At 39.5% G+C, this 20,963-nt stretch overlaps 1 protein-coding gene across 4 annotated transcripts; it reads right to left on the bottom strand.

Moving 5' to 3' along the window:
- Window positions 1-6,006: 6,006 nt before the first annotated feature.
- LOC118618562 (dynactin associated protein) lies at window positions 6,007-20,597 on the bottom strand. 4 transcript variants are annotated; one of them, XM_036244882.1, is made up of 5 exons: window positions 20,404-20,597; window positions 20,131-20,275; window positions 11,296-11,403; window positions 8,716-8,796; window positions 6,007-7,836 (listed from the first exon to the last, which is right to left on the bottom strand). In XM_036244882.1, the coding sequence occupies exons 3-5, from the start codon at window positions 11,350-11,352 to the stop codon at window positions 7,498-7,500; spliced, it is 477 nt and encodes a 158-aa protein (XP_036100775.1). In that variant the 5' UTR covers window positions 11,353-11,403; window positions 20,131-20,275; window positions 20,404-20,597; the 3' UTR covers window positions 6,007-7,497. The 4 variants fall into 4 exon arrangements, with proteins under 4 accessions (XP_036100775.1, XP_036100774.1, XP_036100773.1 ...); XM_036244881.1 differs by having other exon boundaries at window positions 20,175-20,275; window positions 20,404-20,576; XM_036244880.1 differs by having other exon boundaries at window positions 20,131-20,597.
- Between the last annotated feature and the right edge of the window lie 366 nt (window positions 20,598-20,963).

The following is a 20,963-nucleotide window of genomic DNA, read 5'->3' as shown; positions in this document are numbered from 1 at the left end:
CTATGATACACCATCTGTATATTGCATTGTGATCCCACGACCCAAAGTCAAATCTTCTGTCACCATGTATTTGACTCCTTTATGCTTTATTTTTTAATTTAAATACTAATTTTCTATACTAAGGTGATCCCAACTGATTTCCAATTTTTAAAAAATAGCTAAATTTCTTTTAAAACTATTTGTTACGTTGAGGAGAGGTGTGCAATGTAATTATCCTTGTATGGCTTAGCCGGCTATTAGCACGTCCACTCTGCTGTGCCGGCAGCAAGGAACGTGAGTCCATTCATCTCCCCCTTGACCTTCACCTCCAATCACTGCAAGTGCACTTAACTTTATTCCACTCAACCCCCAGTCTCTGCCTAGCTTTAGAGAGCAATATGGTAACACTTTCTCAGAAGCTTCAACAATCTTGTGACATTTTTCTTAGTTGAATGTTAATATTGGTTGTCATTGTCTAAATATTTATACATTCTTAATTAAAGGAGGAACAATAGCCACAAATATGCTAGGTGGCAAGCGTAATGCTGTCCTTGACTTAAGAATTCACCAGTATCCTCAGATAACATTTATTGAACATCTGCCCGGGGCCAGGCTAAGTGCTTTACATATGTGACTATCCACTCTTCACACGAGACACATGAAGTAAGTGGTCTCTTTAATCTCCACTTTCTCAGTGAGAAAACTGAGGCCCAGAGAGGTCAGGTAATTTGCCAAAGTTCACACAGTGAGAGAGCCAGGTGTCAAGTCCAGCTGCCTGGTTTTAGACTTTGTACAAAAGACTTGTAACTACTCTATGAGCTATATTTAAAGACAAACAAAACCTTCTGAGACCTGAAAAGAAGAAAACCTGGTTCTAAGGGAAAATGAAAAGTAAAATTGAAGATATGAAGAGTAAATTGTGAAGAGTAAAATTCCACTGGAGTAGATAATTTTCTTTCTTCAAAACAGAAATAAAATACATAAAAATGAGGTATTAATGAAATGTGAGTCAAGCACATTAATTCATGCAAGACCGTCAAAAAAGAAGTCAGAAAACGTGACGTGGAAAGGTTTCGTGTTCGTGCAGAGCCTGAGATCTGAGTCATGTCATTTCAGCGTTACCACTAATGCACTGTCTGGAAAGATAGCAGGGTCAGAGTCCTTAGCACGGTGCCAGCACTCAGCACTTTATTCTAGCGACGGGATCTTCATCTCAAAAGCGAAGAGTTTTAATTAGATAATCTCCATGGTCCCTTCCCGCTTGATGTAGTCAAGGCCTTAATAGCTTGCTTCGTAAGTTTTCCCGTTCCAGGAACAAGGCTGGGTTCTGTGGGGAATGCACAAAAGTATAAGGCATGCTCTCCCTCTTCCTGGGAGGGGCTCTGATGCTCACCTCTGCCAGGCAACTCCTAGAGACCGGAATCCTCGGCTGGGGCGGTTGGCACCTGAGGTCAGCTCCCCTGCACCCTGTGATTGACCATACCCCACTCATGACTATTAGACAGTGTTAGAATTTTACAACCATCAGAATGTTTATATAAGAGTACCTGGGGTTCACAGAAGGACTAAGAATTTGAAATAAAATGCTTATTTCTTCCTCTAAAAAATGTTGGATTTAATTGTTGTGACAGAGACACTGCGCTGTTTCAGAATATCCACTCTCTCTGTTTTCCTTATAACCCAAACAGACCCTTCCGTGTTCGCTGGTCACACAAACATCCAGAATAACCCTAACATTCCCCAGCCTTTCTTACAGCTAGTGTGGCTGTATAACTAATCTCTGGCGATAGGATATGTTACATGCAACTTCTGAGAAATATTCTTAGAGGGAAGGAAGGATCGCCCTCTCTTCCTTCCTGCTGGCGGGAATGCAGACCACAGGACTGGGGTGCACACAGACTTTCTGAGCCGTCAGATAGGAACCAAATGCTGGGTGTGCGGAGCAATGAGGTCAAGGGCTCGAGGAAACTACTCTTTCTACCCCTGGACCAACTACCTTCATTTCCTTAATGTGTGTGAGAGAAACATCTGTATATTCTTCTTCTATAACTTCTACAACTTCCACTGATCTTTAGTAACATCTGTCACTTATATATAGAGAGAGAAATGTAAGGTGTCCCCCCAAAGTGTATACACATTTTAACAGCTGAGAACTCACTTAATTCTCACTTCTTTTCAGGTTTAACTGATTTGAAATAATGGGTGAAGCCAGACTAAGCTTTGAACAAAGACAATGTATCCACTAGACTTTCTATGGGGACACATAAAAGATAAAGTTTACCGTACAAAACTGGCAACAGTCGACGAATTGAGGGCAGCTATTGAAAGAGAATGCACACAGCTCCCGAATGAAATGATTCCTGATGAGTCCATTGCTTCTTGTTATCAACAGTGCCTGGACCAGAAGAAGCTCATCGTTTGATAACAGGTGCTGACAAAAAGAAACTATTCATTTCTGTAGATTCTTTTAAATTTTGAAAATGAACTGTATGTTAATAAACACTGACTTTATAATCATTCAAATTGTGTGTACATTTTCTGAGCGTGTGTGTGTGTGTGTAGGTTTACAGTTGTGAGTACTCAAAACACAGAGTTTATTTATGTATTATTATTTATTAATAATTGTATTATTTTTCATACAAACAACTGTAAACCTACTTTTGCTACTGTGTGTGTGTGTGTGTGTGTAACCTCTCTTTTAGTCCTTCATCCTATAACAGACTCTTAGGCTGTTTCCACATCTTGGCTATTGTGAGTAATACTGCAATGAACATGGGAGTGCAGATATCTCTTGCAAATTCTGTTATCATTTCCTTCCGATATATACCCAGAGTTATTGCTGTGTCATATTTTTAATTTCCTGAGGCTCCTATATACTGTTTTCCATAATGGTTGCACCAATTTACATCCCCGCCAACAGTACACAAGGATTTCCTTTTCACACCTTCACCAACACTTGTTATTTGTCCTTTTGAAAACAGCCATTCTAACAAGTATGAGGCGATCTTTCATTGTGGTTTTGATTTGTATTTCCCTGATGCTGAGTGCCTTTCATGTACCTGCTGGCCATTCATGTATCTTTTTTGGAAAAAAAAAAAGTCAATTCAGTTCTTCTGCCCATGTTTTAATCAGACTATTTGTTTTTTTCCTGATGAGTTGTGTTTTTTATATATATATTTTGGATATGAAGCCCTTATCAGATATATGAATTTCAAATATTTTCTTCCATTCTGTAGATTGCCTCTTCATGTTGGTGTTGGTTTCCTTTGCTGCACAGAAGCTTTTTAGTTTGATCATGGTGTATGCTCCTTTTAATGTGCTGTTGAATTCAGTTCGCTGATATTTTGTTGAGAATTTTTGCATTTATATCAATTAGGGGTATTTGCCAAGGTTGTGTTTTCTTATAGTTTCCTTATCTGGCTTTGCTGTCAGCACAGTTCCGGCCTAGTAAAAGGAGAGATAAAGACTTTCCCAGAGGAACAAAAGCCAGGTGCACCCACTGCCACTAGACCTGCCTACCCGAGTGCTGAGAGTTCTTCACGCTAAAATGATAAGCTTGAGATGGGTTGCCTTTGATGGTTTAATAACCATGTGTCACAGAGAGGATCTTTTTTTATTTGAGTTTCTTTAGTGACATATGAGTTTCATGAACTTTGATGTCCAAATATCTTCCCAGATTTGGGAAGTTCTCAGCCATTATTTTTGTTTATTTTAATATATTTTTATTGTTGAGAGTATTACAGATGTCCCCCCTTTTCCCCACACTGACACCTCTCTACCCCACTCCCACTACCCGCACAGGACTTCACACACTATTGTTTGTGTCCATGGATTATGCCTATATGCATATAAGTTCTTTGGTTTAATCTCTTCCCCACACTCCCTCCCTTTCCCTCTGAGGTTTATCAGTCTCTTCCATGCTTCCATGTCTCTAGATCTATTTTGTTCATCAGTTTATTTTGTGCATTAGATTCTACATATAAGTAAGACCATATGATACTTGTCTTTCTCTATCAGCCATTATATCTTTAAATAAATTTTCTGTCTCCTTTTTCCTCTCTTCTCTTTCTAGAACTCTGATAGTTTTTAAACTGATTGTTTTTGATGTATCCCATAGATCGCATAGATTTTTTTCACTCTTTTTCATGTTGCTGTTGTTGTTGTTGTTGTTTTGCCTCTGATTGAATAATGTCAATTAATCTGTCTTCAAGGTTCCCAATTCTTGTTTCTGCTTGGTCCTGTCTATTGTTGAAGCTCTCTACTGAATCCTATAGTTCAATCATTGAATCCTTCAGCTCCAAAATTTCCATCTGGCTCTTACTTACATTTTCTGTCACTTTGTTGAACTTCTCATTTTGTTCTTGTATTGTTTTCCTGACATTGTTAAATTGTCCATCTGTGTTCACTGGTAGCTCTCTGAGACTCATCAGAACATTTAGTTGGAATTTTGGGGGGATAATTCCTGGAAATCCATGGCTTTCAGGCCAGCCACTGAAAGTTCACTGTGTTCTTTTGGAAGATTTGTGTTTCTCTGATTCTCCACAACTTCTGTGGCCTTGCATAGGTGTTTGCGCATTTGAAGAAGGAGCACTCTCCAGACTTTATGACCTGACTTCGGTATGGGAGTACTCATACATGGGTGAGGGAATCGCGGCACACTGGGAACCAACCTGCTGTCATATGTGGGAATGTATGGTAGCAATGGGTCCAGGAGGACATGCTGTCTCTTTGGCTCACGCCAGTTGAGTCCACAACACTGGCCACAATGTGGCCCTTGGCAAGCACAGCGAGGAGTCTGCTGTGGCTTCAAGGGTTACTGGGGTCTTCGGCAGCACCTCCAGGTCCAGTGACTAGGGTCCATGGCATGCAGCAGTGGTGGCCAATGAGAGTGGCATATACGCACTTGGCTGCAGGACCAGCCTCAGTTGCCTGTCGTGGCAGGAGCCCTTTGCTCCACAGCAGTGGAGGCCAGGGAAGGAGGCCAGGGCTGCAGCTAAGTGCAGGCAGGCAGGTAGCTGCAGGGGTCCTGATTGGCTGTGTATGGTACTCAGGCTGCTGTATGTCACTACAAGTGCACAGCAATGCAGGCTAGTGACAGGGGTTGTGCAGTAAACAGCTGGAGTGGCTGGCTAAAGGAAAGCACAGTACTGCAGGCCAGTGACAGAAGACAGGGCCTGATTTGAGCCTATAAGCAGCTGTGGGGCCTTGGCTGTCACTGTGCTACACAGACTCCCCCAGCTGTGGACACCGCAGCAGGGGGTGCTGACAGGTACCAGGCTGGCAAGTGCACAGCTGGAGCAGCTATCCCCTCGTGCATGCACACTGTGGGAGCATCAGCGGTGAGGGTCTATCTTGCACACCCAGAGCCACAGTGGCACGGGCTGGCTGCTGGTGCAGTTACCAGGCTCCAGCGGGGGCAGGGATGGGAGGGAGGGAGCTGGTGTCAGCAAACATGAATACTTGGGGAGCAAAAGCTGGTGAAATCTGTAAATGGTCCTCTGCAGTTGTGCTGGCCATTGGTTCCTTCTTCAATGGCAAAAACTACTGGATGTATCTGTGGAACAGGTCACTACAAACCGTGGTGACTCTGGCTGCAAGGCTGCTGTTGGTAGTCACTGCTTTTAGTCACTATTCTTAGCCATCTCTACATGCCTCAGCCTTGCCAGTCTGGGTGAGGCAAGGTCTAAGCTGGATCTTCGTGTGATGCCCTGCAGGGCTGGGGGAGTTGGTGGCTCACCCTGCTCATCGTTTCCTGGCAAGGGGAACTTTTTCTAGTTGGGACATTCCCTTTTGGTGCTAAACCATGCCTACTTGGGAAATGGGGTGATTCAAGCAAAATGAAGCTGCCTTTCTTCTCTTTATTTGCTAAATCGATCATTAAAACCTGGTGCCTATTGAATATGCACCCTTCACTTAGTATTTTCATAGTACTTTGTAAAGTTTCTGTTCGTTATATATTTTAACTTGTGAAAATATTTCCCACAACTGTTTAGTATTTTAATATTTTATTAAACCATAAAAGTCTAAAGCAAAAAAGAATCTGTGAGCTCATCTACATCTCTATTTTACAAAGTACAGAACCTTGATGATCTCACATACCCTTAGTTACAATATCCTCCAACCGAATATTCAATGTAGGAATTTCATTGCTAAGAGAAGGTTCTCCTTAAACACACACAAAAATTACCCTTCCCATATTACCACACTGCGTTCTGTGTTATCTAACAGTAAAGGAAGAAAACAGCAGTTCCTACTAAACATCTGGTTACTTAGGATGGCTTCTACAACACTTAAACAAATTAGCGGTACATTTATTTGTCTTTTTATTAAAAGGTCTTACTTTTAAATCACAAAGCAAAGTTTAAATCACCCATAGAAGCACATTTTAACCTACTGAATTTAATCTTTCTTCTTCATGATTTTTTAAATTGAAAGGACAGTAGAAATGAATTGATTTAATACTGTGCTGGGGAAGAAATAAGTACACAGTCTCTTTTGTGGAGTCCGGAGGATGAGGGTGGGGTGGGAAGGCTGCTTCACTTTGGTCTATTCCAGACTGAAATGTTTATTCTTTTACTAAGTATCAAGCACTTAGAATACAAGTCCTAATGAACAAGAGTCTGTGTTTCATATCAAATTATAAGCCATGTGCCCTCAAAGTTATAGTACAAAGTACAAAACAGTTTAAACATCCAAATTTTATAAGTAGTAGTTTATAGTGGTTTAGAGATTAAGCAGATTATTAAATATGGAAAATAATATTGACAATATCAGTGAAAAAAGTACAGATATAGAAAGTACATCACTGTTACATTTAAAGTGTTTCTAAGTGAGCCTTTGACTTTAAATCTATTAAACCCCCTTCACCTTCTCATTTTCTGTCCCAATGATCTCTACTTAAAGGCAAACTTTTACCCTTTTTCAACTTTCAGCCCTTCTCTGAAATCTTCCTTGATTATTCCTGTGCTCACTGAATTCCCCTCTTTACTGAATCCCCCAAAAGAAGGAACACTTCTGTAATGATCAATAGATATTTAATAAGCCATGCTCATTAAGCACTTTGCTGGAACATTTCTCTCTTTCCCTACTAGGATACAGATGCTGAAGCTAGACCGGGACATAACCAATAACAGATGACAAACACTGGCTTAAGGACCAGCATGCGGGGAGCAAAGCAGAGCAGGTCCACCCGGCAGCCTCTTCAGCAGCTGGATCTCCGTGGGTGAGAAATGAGGTTGGTGGTACTGAAGGGGTGAAGAGAAAACTCTGGGTCCCCGCCTAGATTCGTCAACCAGGCTCAGCTGAAATGTTTTTTCCAATCATTTGAACATTGACGGTCCCAAAACTGAATCATCACCGCATGGGATTCCAGCAAATGACTGAGCAAGATGGGCAAGACCTCATGAAGTCAAATGCTGTGGAATCTCTTGGCAGGGAGGACAGAACAGCCTAGACATGTCTCCTTCAGAGTAAGAGTGTCGACCTGGCTTGAGGAGGGCTCAGGGCTCAAAACTGTTGTTATGCGTATTCAATGACGACTTCATGTTCCTCTTCGGTTTTAGTTGGCTGCATGGTAGGTGGAGGCACTGTGGTGGGAGATCTTTGGCTGACCACAGCGGTAGGAGGCAGGGTGCTCTGAGATCCAGGCAGGGTCGATGGGGCAGGAGATGGGGTAGAACCAGGGATGCAGGTCACGTGACTGAACTTTCCATCTGCATGAATGATGATGGTCGGACCGATGGTGGGCTTGCCGAAATGAACAAAATATAAGACCAGAACAACGAGGGTCGTAGCAATTAGACAGGCCAATAGACACACCAGAAATGTTTTCCAGAGTGACCATGGTTTTGCTGTAACCTGCATAGGATTATAGTAAGTGCATATTTCAGCAAACTACATAGTGGTATCTTAGATAAATGATTGCAATTAGAATAAGGCTAACCGTTTCCATTACTCCAAATGCTGTAATTTAAAGCACAATATATCAACCCCCAGTCTCTCTCTGTCTGTGTGTGTGTGTGTCTTTCAAGCAGGCACACAAACACCCATATATACACACACATATACACACACCCCTTGTCCACAAGTCCATGAGAACAAAATGTCCCCTCTCAGTTACTTTTTCACACTAAAGCAATGTGGTGTCACCTCAAATGCAAGAAGATTGCCTCAGAGATGTATGACCTGAAGCTCTTATCAGCTACTAACATCGCAGTATAAACTAAATTATCTAATTAGTCCTCATGGGTAGAAAAATAATGAACAGGCATATCAAAACATTTAGACTGGTTATCTTTGAGTGATGAAAAATTGCAAGTATTCTTTTATTTCATCATTATTTCCTGTTTTTACATCATGTATTGAGAGTTCACAATTAGAAAATTATGTATTAAATGCATTTTTGATCTATTAAACATAAATGAAAGGACTTTCACTGAGCTTGGGAAGGCATCAGAACAGGAAATCTCTGGTATGCAGGGGATCTTAAAGGCACAGGCTACAGCAGAGATCAATGGCTGGGGGCTGCGGATTCTAGGTTTTGCCCAGAGATTGTGGCGTGGCGACTCGGAAGAAGAGCAGAAGAGCCAAAGGGTGAGTGGTAAGTGAAGGGTTAAAGGGGAGCAGCGCCCTGCAGAGGGGCGACGAGGCAGGGCCTGCTTGTCCCATTTTTCCATCTTTCCATTGTGCCAAAGGTCTACTGAGGGGCTCCCACCTCCCCCCACTTTCCAACCTTACCCAGTGTGGCTGGAAGGTCACGGGAGACGACCCACAATCGCAGTGCGATCTGCAATTGGAGCAGTATGGATTTCTGGGTAACTGCAGAGAAAGGATTTAAAACAAACAAACAGCCCAGTTTTTAAGGATAAAGAAAGGTTATTTGATACAGAAACATAGACATACAAAATATATTAAACATTATGTGTCTCTAACATGTATTAAATGAAGAACTAACCAATTCTAGAATCTGAAACTCTAAAAATGGTTTAATGATCTAAATGATAAAAATACATTGTTCACATCAAATGATCAAAGAAGAAAAATGATCATTTCAGTTGATGGCCAAGGGTCATTTTACAAATTTCAGTATTTGATCCTGGCACAAGCAGAGAAACCATACAAATCTCAAAGAAAGAAAAATAGAAGAATAATTCCCAATTGTGACAAGGAATATTGACTTCCAGCCAATGACCGACATCATATTTAACAGTGAAGCCACGGGAACCTTCCTTTAAAGTCAGAAATGTCTCCTACCACCAAAATTAGGTCATTTTCTTAAAATCATTTTTTATTTTCCAGTTACAGTTCATGTACAATATTATATTAATTTCAGGTGTACACCACAGTGATTAGACATTATATAACTTACTAAATACTCATCCTGATAAATTATGCACCCATCTGACACCATACATAGTTATCAAGATATTATTGACTATATCCCTATGCTGTACTTTACATCCTTATTCTATAACTATCAACAGGTACTTCTTAATTCCTTCACCTTTTCACCCATCCCTCCAACCCCCCTCCCATCTGGCAAGCTTCAAAATGTTCTCTGTATCTGTGAGTCTGTTTCTGTTCTGCTTGTTCATCTATTTTGTTTATTTAGATGTTCTCATCAACAGGTAGCAAAAATAAAAATGTGAAGATAAAACTCACATTATTTGCACATGATATGATTGTGTACAAACAGAATCTCATGTAATCTATTATAAATAATAAGAATTCACTAAATTAGCTGATTATAAAAGTGTAGAAATATATGTCACAGCTCTTGTTTTATGTATATATGTGTGTCTTAGCCACTGCAGAAGTAATAAAATATATGAAATGGCTAAGTACATAAAATGCCATAGAATTTATATAAAGAACAACATGAAATTTTACCGAGGAACAAAAAGACAGCTTAAATAAATGTCCTCTTATAAAGGGTTTTGGTAACATAAGTTCTCAATTCTCTGAATTTTAATTAAGAGCTTTATGGAAATTTTTAGAGAAAAAAAATAAGTAAATTGACAAAAATTTCATGTGGCAAAATAAATCAATCAAAACAATAAAATTACATTAGATTGGGGTGAGAGGAGACAGAAAACAAAATATTAGCAGTGATTTTCTCTGGGGTGGATTATGGGTGACTATTTTTGTAATTTTCCACATTTTCCAAATGTTCTAAAATAAAGTCATAGAATAATTGTTAAAAAAAAAATCTTCTATCTGTTGTTTGAGGGGATCTAAGAGATTGTCATCAGATTAATAAAAAGTGGAAAATTCTAACTATTCCTTTTCATAGTTTCAGAACTTGATTTTACTGTTTTGTTTTTTTAGCATAATTAACTATATGACTTAATGAAATAAATCGCATAAATGTTTTCGGCACATGGGAACATAACCATAACTCACATTTAATATATTATGAAAAGGAGACAGAAATAAAATGATGTATAGAAGATATTAAAGCAATGACATTTTCAGCTTCCTTGACATGAGGCATGCTATAAATTAATGTTATGGTAGGTAGTATAGTTAATGAATCCCCAAATACAACCCTCAAGTTGTAAAGCAATTCTGATCAAATCCTATATTTGTATTTATTTTGTTTGACTTGTCGCTTGGTTCTACAACCTCAAGTCAATTATAAAATTTATTTTTCTTTGTTAGGAACATAATAGTCAAAGTTTTTGAAAAGCAGTTCCTTACAATGAAAAAATTATATCTGAGAAACTTGAGCTCAATTTCTGGTTCTGCCACTGGCTGGCTGGACTTCTAATGTTTCAGTTTCCTCATTTGTAAAAATGAAGGGATTTGTTTGAATGGTGAATGAGGCCCTTTATACGTTCTTAGAAATAGAATTTTTACATTACTAGATATCACATTCTAAGCATAAGTTCTTCGGCCAAAGAAATTTTTCATAAATGACCACTTTAAATACAAGTAGGCCAATGAGAATAAATATTTTCATTGGCTCAGAATATGCAGAAATATAAATAATATTGTTAGTATTTGCTCTGAATACACATTTCAAACCATCTACTCAGATTTTTTTCTACAGTCTCTTATTGTAGGTTTCTGATATGCATATGAAAATTTAGACCAAAAGTCTAAGGCAAAACTCCCAAACAACAGGAGAGCACTTTGGCATACTAAATAACTCCCTCAACACTTGTGATTACTGATAATAAAAATCTCAGATTCTGTTCATCCTGTAGAGAGAACATTAAAAAAAAATGCAACTTCATTTTCTTGAAGGATTAAATGTTAAAGGCCAAAAGCAAGAATATTCGACATGAAAGGATTAAAGGCATTTACAATCCTCACCAGTTCAGCTGCATTGAGTTCAGAATCCACGGTGTGCTGCCGCTGTTTCCCGTCCATTCTGAGGGTGCCGGTGTCCCAACTGCAACTCTAAAGATGTCTGCTCTCACCCTATGGGTAAGAAGTTAGGAAATATTGGATTTATGCTAAATAACTGTGTATTTATTCAGTCTGGGTTATGTAAGCTAATAGGCATCTATTTCCAGGAAAAAAAAATTATTCCAATTTCAATCCCAAAGTACAAATGTAAGCTGGTTAAGGAAAAATAAACATAAAATTTTGCTCCCTTCAGAAATGACACAGTTATCTCCACTGTAAGGACTGCTCTAGGGTTCTGAGCAGATATAAACCCTTGCCTTATTTCCCAAAACTTATTTAAAATCCCAGAAATTTGATTTGATTTCTAACAGGTTAGGAATCTAGTTTTTGCTTCTAAACAAAGCTCATAAAGCCACTCCTTAATTACAGAGATTGCAGAATTCTGTGGCTAAGCAGAGGGATTATGGTGATGACTAATTTCAAAACTTTCCAAAAAAAAAGACAATACTGAGATTACTGGATCGTGATAAATTTAGATGAATGTTGACTAAAAACTATTTAAGTCAGTGGCTACATTGAGATGGACAAAAACAAAAAGTTAAAATGGCTTTAGCTGAAGTTAAAAATAAAAATAAGAGCCCAACCGGTTTGGCTCAGTGGATTAAGCATTGTTCCATGCACTGGTTCAATTCCCAGTCAGGGCACATGCCCAGGCTGCAGGCTCGATCCCCAACGTGGGGTGTGCCGGAGGCAGCCCATCAATGCTTCTCTCTTATCGATGTTTCTATCTCTCTCCCCTTCTATCTAAAAAAAAACCAATAAAAAAATATAAGAGATAAGAACACTTCAGTAGCTCTTGATTATATAAATCAAGGATTATAGTCTTAGCACATTATATCTTGATTTAGGTTAGGTCATGACTGTCACTGTTTCTGATGACTCCTAATCTTTCAGATGAGCAGGAACTGGGAAAGAAAGTATGTCTTTGGTTCTTTTCCACTTCTCACAAAGAGAGTGCACATGACACAGCACGCAGGACTGAGGTGGTGTTTCCAGGCAGTCTGAGAGGCGATGCTCCTTTGACTAACTGGCATGCAGTATAGAATAGAGACAGAATTACTTTAAAGTTCTTTTTAGTCACTTATTTCCTGTAGGCCAACAGTTTGGTTGGGGGTTACTTAGGGAAAGAAACTTCCAAAATATCAATAGTCTCACACATACCCTACTTTAAGAGCAGACGCATCTTCTTGTGTGTATGTAACTGAACTCCAAACCTCTGTACTAATTACGCAAACAATTAATATGTTCTAAGTCACTGTTAGTTGCTAATTCCTCCCTCTCCCTCCCTCCCTCCCTCCCTCCCTCCCTCCCTCCTCCTCCTCCTTCCCTCCTTCCTTCCTTCCTTCCTTCCTTCCTTCCTTCCTTCCTTCCTTCCTTCCTTCTTTTCCCTTCTTTTCTCCCTTCGTTCCCCCTTCCTTCCTTTTTCTTTCTTTCATTCCCCTGTGGCCAAAACAAATCCTGTCTCATTAATCCAGTGTCAGGCTGATGGTATCTGACTCACTCTTATGTAATGGTTGAATAACTTCAAATCTTCAAATTCTAATTCTAAACTTCTCAGTGGTGGTTGAGATGTAAAAAGGAAAAGTGACAAGATAAGAATGTCCACTATGACCTGCTCCTCAATATTGTACTAAAGTTCCTGACCAGGGCAGTAAAATAAGAACTGATATGAAGATGCTAAAGTGTTTCTATTTACATATGAGTATACACATAGAAAAATGAAGAACCCATAAATAAACCATTAGAATGAGTCCGAGTTTAGCAAGATTAGTAGATACAAAAATCGGTATACAAAAATAATTTAAGAAATCAATTATATCTTTGTATACCAACAACAAATATTCAGAAAACTAAAACTTAAAGAGATATTACTGAAAATGTTCAAGTATCTAGAAATAAACCTACCAATAGACATGCAATACTTTCCTGGAAAAATTATAAAACTTTTCAAGTCATTAATGAAGTCCCAAATAAATATATTGCTGGCAGTCATATTAATTGGTAAGACCATTTAGAAAACACTTGACATTATCTAGTACATTTGAAGATATTCATATACTATGATCTAGTAATTCCACTCCTGGTATGTTCCTGAGGGAAATAAACAGATGTGCATGCATACGCACACGCACACACACACATACACATGCACATGCGGGTGCACACACACACACACACACACATTCACAAGAGGCAATTGTTCAGAATCCTCAGAAGAACTGCGAAGATTATGTTTTTGTGTTCTGTTGTACATATCTCTGAAATGGGAAGTTTATTCATTTGTCACAGTTATAGTACCAATTTTAAATCCCAGAAATGTCAACTTTTCAAAGCAGTTGATAATCGTACAAAGAAATTAAATATGTTGTTCAGAAAGCATGGCTATTAGGACCATTTGTGCCTCTTCTTGGCACTGAAAATCAGCTAGAAATCAAAAGAAAAAAAGATTAATTTCTGCTTCTCTCCCATTGCTATGTGGACTTGCTTATGCACTCCCAAATAAGAAAATGCAGAACTTTAAGAAAATTATCCAGAAGCTCAGTAGAGTAAGAAAAAAAGTTGAAAAACTAAAATAATAGAAGTTAAAATACTCTAGATAAGTTAATTTTTACTACATACTGTATATATACAAAAATATATATAAATAAATGTCAATATTAACTACATATTTTACATATAAATATATATATACAATAAGTACACATATAAGTGCACTTCTATACAAAATAGTAACAACTCTGTCATTGAGTGGAATACCCATACTTACTAATAATATATACTGTTAGTATACAGTGGTTACACTGTCACCAACGATGTAACAAGACTCCTTCCTTACTGTGTTCTTGCTTTGACCATTTTTTCAGTCTTGGCTAATTGGGTCAAGAAAAAATTGTGTGTGTGTGTGTGTGTGTGTTTAGTCATGTCCTTTGTTTTACACTCTGAAATTAAATAGTTTAATAGCCATGTACATATTATTCAATATTCATGTCTATAAAATATTAACACTTAGATATTTATGTTTATTCATGTTCATGTTTATGTTTTTTCATGTTCATATTTATGTTTTATGGCAATTTAACTATTGTGGTTCAGTGTTCTTTTTTCTAGTGAACATTTTATGTTGCAAGATACTAACGACTTCTTCCTCTATGTACAAATATTTCTTCATCAGTCTTTTTCCTGTTTTTCTTTTTAAGAGATTTTCTTTTTACTTACAGAAGTTTTTTAAATGTAGGAGGTTAAACTAATTATCTCTGTTTTTTTAAAAACAGCAACAACAACAAAATCTCTAGTTCTTTCATTTTTAATTTTATCTTTATTGTTGAAAGTATGACAGATGTCCCCATTTTCTCCCCATTGACTCCCTTCTTCCCACTCCTGCCCCCTTCTGTCTTCCCCACACTCTCGTCTGTGTCCACTGGTTATGTATATATGCATAGAAGTTCTTTGGTTCACATCTTCCTGCCCCTCCTCCCTCCTTCCCTCTCAGGTTCATCAGTCTAACAACCAATTTGTACTACTTAACCCCTTCACCACTTCTGCTCATTCCCCCAAACCCCCACCCATCAGGCAACCAACAAAAAGTTCTCTGTATCTATGAGTCTGTTTCTGTTCTGCTTGTTCATTTTGTTTGTAGATTCAGTTGTTGACAGATATGTATTTATTGCCATTTTATTGTTCATATTTTTTATCTTCTTCAAGAAGATCCGTCACCATTTCATATAATACTGGTTTGGTGATGATAAACTCCTTTAGCTTTTTCTTGTCTAGGAAGCTCTTTATGTCCACCAATTCTAAATGATAGCTTTGCAGGAGAGAGTAATCTTGGTTGTAGGTCCTTGCTTTTCATCACTCTGAATATTTCTTGCCATTCCCTTCTGGCCTGCAGTTTTTGTGTGTTGTTTTTTTTTTGAGAAATCAATTGACAGTCATATGGGAGCTCCCCTTAGGTAACTAATTGTTTTTCTCTTGCTGCTTTTAAGATTTTCTCTTTGTCTTTAACCTTTTGCATTTTGATTATGGTGTGTCTTGGTGTGGGCCTCTTTGGGTTCATCTTGTTTGGGACTCTCTGTGCTTCCTGGACTTGTATGTCTGTTTCCTTCACTAAGTTAGGAAAATTCTCTGTCATTATTTTTTCAAATAGGTTTTCAATTTCTTGTTCTCTTTCTTCTCTCTCACCCCCATGATGCAAATGTTGGTATACTTGAAGTTCTCCCAGAGAATCCTTACACTGTCCTCATTTTTTTGTTTGTTTGTTTTGCTGTTCTGATTGGGTGTTTTTTGTTTCCTTATATTCCAAATTGATGGTTTGTTTCTCAGCTTCACTTACTCTACTATAGATTCCCTATAAATTATTCTTTATTTTAGTTAGTGCACACTTCATTTCTGACTGGACCTTTATTATACTCCTGAGGTCCTCACTAAGTTACTTGAACATCCTTATAACCAGTGTTTTTAACTCTGCGTCTGTTAGATTGCTTATCTCCATTTTGTTTAGTTCTGTTTCTAGAGTTTTGTTCTGTTCTTTCATTTGGGATATGTTTTTTGTCTCCTCATTTTGGCTGCCTCCCTGTGTTTGTTGCTATATATTAGGGAGAACTTGCTGTGTCTCCTAGGCTTAATAGGGTGGCCCACTGCAGTAGGTATCCTGTAGGGTCGAGTGGCACAGCCTCCCCGATTAGCCCAGCTGGGCACTTGAGGTGCAGCCCTAGTGTGTACTATATACCCTTCAGTTGTAATTGAGTCTTGATTGCTGTTGGCACATCAATGTGGGGGATTTACTCAGGTTGATCAGCTGCAAGTTCTGGCTGTAGCCACTGACCACTGACCTCTGACCACCTTGGAGGATCAGCTGTGTAGGGGCCCACCACACAGAGCAAGACTTACTTCAGCAGGGCTCTGGCACCCACTGATCCCACCCCTTGAGTGTGTCATTTGTGGAGGTTTTGGGGTGGTGGTACTTTCACATGGCCTGAAGCTATTCACTGGGTATATTGGCTCTGGGGCCTCCCTGGAGGCACAGGCCAAGGTCAGCCACTGTCTGTGTTCTACCCGGGGCCACCTGGCATAAGCTACAAAATTATCTGTAGATGGCTGCTTCTTGTGTTGAGCTTGAAGGCAACCAGGCAAGACCAAGCTGTTAACCAAGGCTGGCTGCTTCTATTGCCAGGTGTGGGGCTACTTAGCTAGAGGTATGGAGCTCACTGAGGCCAGGTGCTCCTTGTTTGAGAGATTCTAGAAAAATCTGAAGCATGAGCCAAGACAGGCCAATCCTTTGATAAAGCCACTGGAAACAGCTTGGGTGGGACTGAAAGTTGGATGAGGCAGGGCCTCAGGGAATCACCAGGGCAGGACAAACAGTGTGAGCCAGGTTGCTGGAATCCCAGATATGGCAGCTGTCTGCCACCCCAGGGAAAGGCTCACCAAAGGGATAAAGACCTCCACCAGCACATCTGTCCAGGAGAAAGCTGCCTCTCTAGCTCTTGCCCCGATGCCAAACAACTCAGTTCTCCCCCTTACGTCTCTGGTGCCTTTCAAGCTGCCTCCCCAAAGCTGGAGCCCAGAGCCAGTAAGTCTAAGTTCGTGCATGGGCCCTTTAAGAGGAAATGCCTGGGACTCTAGAAGCCTCAGCCTCCCTCAGCCTCAGCCTCCCTCAGCCTCGATTCCAGCTGGTTTTTACAGATGAAAGTTATGGGGACTTCTCTTCCTGGCACTGGAACCCTGAGCTGGGATCTTGCTGTGGGATGGGGACCCCTCAGTCCTCAGGGAAGACCATCCCAGCCAAGGTGTCCCTCCTGATTTTTATCCACCACACGTGGGTGTGGGACCAGCCCATCTGCCCCTCCACCCCTCCTACCAGTCTCCATGTGGCTGCTTCTTTAATTTCATACTTGTAGGACTTCCATTCAACTCTACTTCAGGTGGTTCTGAATGATGGTTGTTCTGTAGTTTAGTTGTGGGAGGAGGTGAGTACCATGCTTACCTACACCGCCATCTTGACCGGAAGTCCTGGTTTTTATGTTTTCATTTTCAACAGTTAACTTTTTAGTGCATTTAAAATCAATTTCTTTCTTTCCCAAACATTTAACCAATTTTTTCAGAACATTTACTGTGTATTTCTCTCCCAATTATATATGAGTTTTTACACTATAGATCATTTTTTCAAGTTCTTATAAACAATTTAACCTAGTTTCACACAACAATGATTAAATTAAGAGCCCAGTAAAAGTAAAGGAAATTTGTTGGACATTCTGGCTATCACATACAGAGCATACATATTTTGACAAATATAACGTGAACATCCAAACTTTTATGCTTTAATTGAGCTTTAGGAAATTGGTCTACATATGTTATATCTTATAATGCTTGTTAATATTTGGTTATACATCTAGTCAATATTCAGAAGACATCCTGCTACCTATTCTCCACAATCATTTTCCTAGTTCTCACCAACTAATATGAGCAATTGATATTTCATGCATGTCCTTTCTTTTGACAACGCCTTTTTCTGAAAACATGTCCTTCCTTGAATTACTTTATGTATTTCTGCATTTTAATCCTGTGACTGTAATTCTCTCTCTGTAGCATCATAGTCCCAGGTGCGCCCTGCTATGGTACTGAGCACAACCTGGTGTAATTAAATACATTACATCGCCAGCTTCTAGAAGGCAGGGACCAGGTCAGTTTTTGAAATGTATTTCCTGAGTGATTAGTACCAACAGCACAATTTATAAAACTTCAATCAATGCTGGGTGACTAACTGATAAATTACTGGGTGGGGTTACAAAATTCTGTAAATAAGTGGTTTATGATCATTACTAAAGGATCTCTTCTTTGTGACTACATGACGCCCAACAGACTTAGAAGAGTTGAGTGTCCCTTTTCTGGTCTGAGAATTCTATCTTACTCTACGAAATATTTCATCACAGGGAAGGTCCCCAAGGTCTCATTTCAGCCAGGTTGATAGAATCTGTCAGTCTTGTGTCCTCTTGGATGGCTATACTGCAGTGTATCTCCTGCATTGGGCTGATCAGCAGAAAATGGAGACTAAATCTGCACTGAAAGGAGATACACTGGATCCCAGACGTGGAGCATTTGGGATCATTTCACAACTACCTCCTGAAACCGGGCCCTGCGGGTGATTCACACAGCTCCTGTCGACAGAGTGGTGCCAGACAGGGGTAGTAGGAGAGTGGTTACATTTGTTAATGTTGTGAGCTATTTCCAGATATTTATCAAAAATATATATTTAACAACAAAATATATAAAGAATGGTAATAAGACACCTACCTATGTATCTACTCCCCATCATAATACACACAAGTCACTAACACAATTGAAGCCCCACGATACACTTCCCCTACTCTATCCCCAGAAATAGCCAGAACCTCAGATTATGTGATTATCACTCCCTTGTTTTTCTTTATAGCTAGACTCCATAGCACTGCATTTTTAGAAACATAATTGTTAAAGGTATTAAACTGTATGCCTCTGGACTTGCATTTATTCATTAATTTAGTTTCTATTTTGAAATTTCTCCTTCATACCATGCTGCTGTGCACACCTCATCCACGTGTTCTGCCGCTTCTCCAGGAGAAGCTCAGTTCGCAGCTGACCCTGAACAAAGTGGGGGGCACTCAGGAGCACCAACGTCCTATGCACTTGAAAATCCAAGTGTAGCTTTGTACTCCCCTCAAAGCTTAACTATTGATAGCCTACCACTGGCTGGAAGCCTTACTGATGACATAAATAATCAATTAATACATATTGTGTATGTTATATGTATTATATACTGAATTTTGCACTAAAATAAGCTTGAAGAAAGAAAATCATAAGGGAGAGAAAATACACTTATAATAAGTATTTATTTAAAAAAATCTATGTATTTGACTTACACATTCAAACCTGTGTTTGAGAGAGAGAGAGATATAGGCATATATATCTATACCTATATTTACATATTTATATCTATTGAGAGAGAGAGAGAGAGGAGTTGCTATATTAAAGGGCATGCACATTCAAACTTACAGGAAAATGTCAAAATATTTTCCTAAATGTTTTTACTAGTCTGCATCCCTACAAGTAGTGTATGTATGAAAGTGACCATTTTTCTACATCACTTTCAACACTTGAGATTTTCAGACTCGCAGTGCTATTTACAATAGTTAAGATCTAGAAACAGCCTACATGTCGATCAGTAGATGTGGGATAAAAAAAGCTGTGGTATATTTCCACAATGAAATACTATACAGCTATAAAAAAAAAAAAAAAAAGAAAAAAGATCTCTAAGGGTACTTTGAGATGGCATAGAGGGACCTGGAGAGTATTATGCTAAACAAAATAAGCCAGTCAGAGATAGATAAGTATCACATGATCTCACTTACTTGTGGAATATAATGAACAAAATAAGCTGATGAACAAAATAGATTCAGACACATGAAAGTAGGGGACAGACTGACAAACCTCAGAGGAAGGGGGTTGGAAGTGGGGCACAAAGACATAAACCAAAAAACTTGTATGCATATATGTAACCAATGGACACAGACAACAGTGCGATAGTATCACCTGACTGAGGCTAGGACCCTAGGTGGTCACTTGACCCTCTAGGTTCCTGACACCAAGTACCAACAGTGAGCCAACACAGGTGACTGTGCTGTCACCTTAGCTTTGATTACTTGCAGGATAATCCAAATTACAAACACATCAGAACACACACACAACTATTGGGGGTTAACGAACCGTAAGTCCAAGTGTCCCAAATGTCTCCGGTCTAGGCTACTCACAGAGTGGTGATCACTGGTCACTCGGAGTCACAGAGGCCTCAGCGTCCAGGGGTCCATGTCATGCAAAGAAGACTGCTGAACCAGCTCGAGACAGCACAGCCCTGGAGTAACGAATGGCCACCAAGCCAGACACACGAGCAGTCAGCACGGTTCATTCGCAGGAGGGCGAATAGCAAGTGTCACTGTTTTATTTCAATTGTATCCTTCTTGTGGCGGTGTCTGCCTTTACCTGCACTTGTTAGATTTGCTTGTGGTCTCCCAAGATGAAGTCTTAAATCAGAATATTTGGTAATGTCCACGGAAGTGCCTAGTCATCTTCATTTCGCCAGCAGCCCAAAACTTGGCAGTCAGCCCAGACTTACATGTATGTGTTCAGAAGATAAGGTTCAAACTCAAGATGAAGTTAGTTATGCTAACTCTGCTCTCCACAGGTGCGTAATGGCCAGGACACCTGGTAGAGGAGGCACTGTTCACGGAGAGGAAGTAGTGGAGGAGTAAATCTACTGGAGAATACAATTCCAAAACCATTACCTCCTGCCCAGATCTTTCTCTGGAGTCTGTACATCTAGCCTCTACTCTATTCCAAGGACACCTCAGCATGGATCTGGGTTGGGCTAGGGCTCAGGGACAAGGGCACTGGTAGTCCCAAGGAAGTCCAAGCACAGGTATACTGGAAATCAGAAAATGAGATATCCAGAAAAGCAAGTGTTTGCGGTCGGAGTATAAAATTGAAGTTAAAATTTTTAGTGGGTGAGTTGTTCTTGCAGAGGACGGGCTCTATGGGTTACT

Source organism: Molossus molossus, unplaced genomic scaffold (assembly GCF_014108415.1).
Source record: "Molossus molossus isolate mMolMol1 unplaced genomic scaffold, mMolMol1.p scaffold_m16_p_6, whole genome shotgun sequence".
In the NCBI taxonomy this organism is placed as follows: Eukaryota; Metazoa; Chordata; class Mammalia; order Chiroptera; family Molossidae; genus Molossus; species Molossus molossus.
The sequence above is the reverse complement of the archived record's forward strand: the minus strand, read 5'-3'. Positions and strand labels throughout refer to the sequence as shown.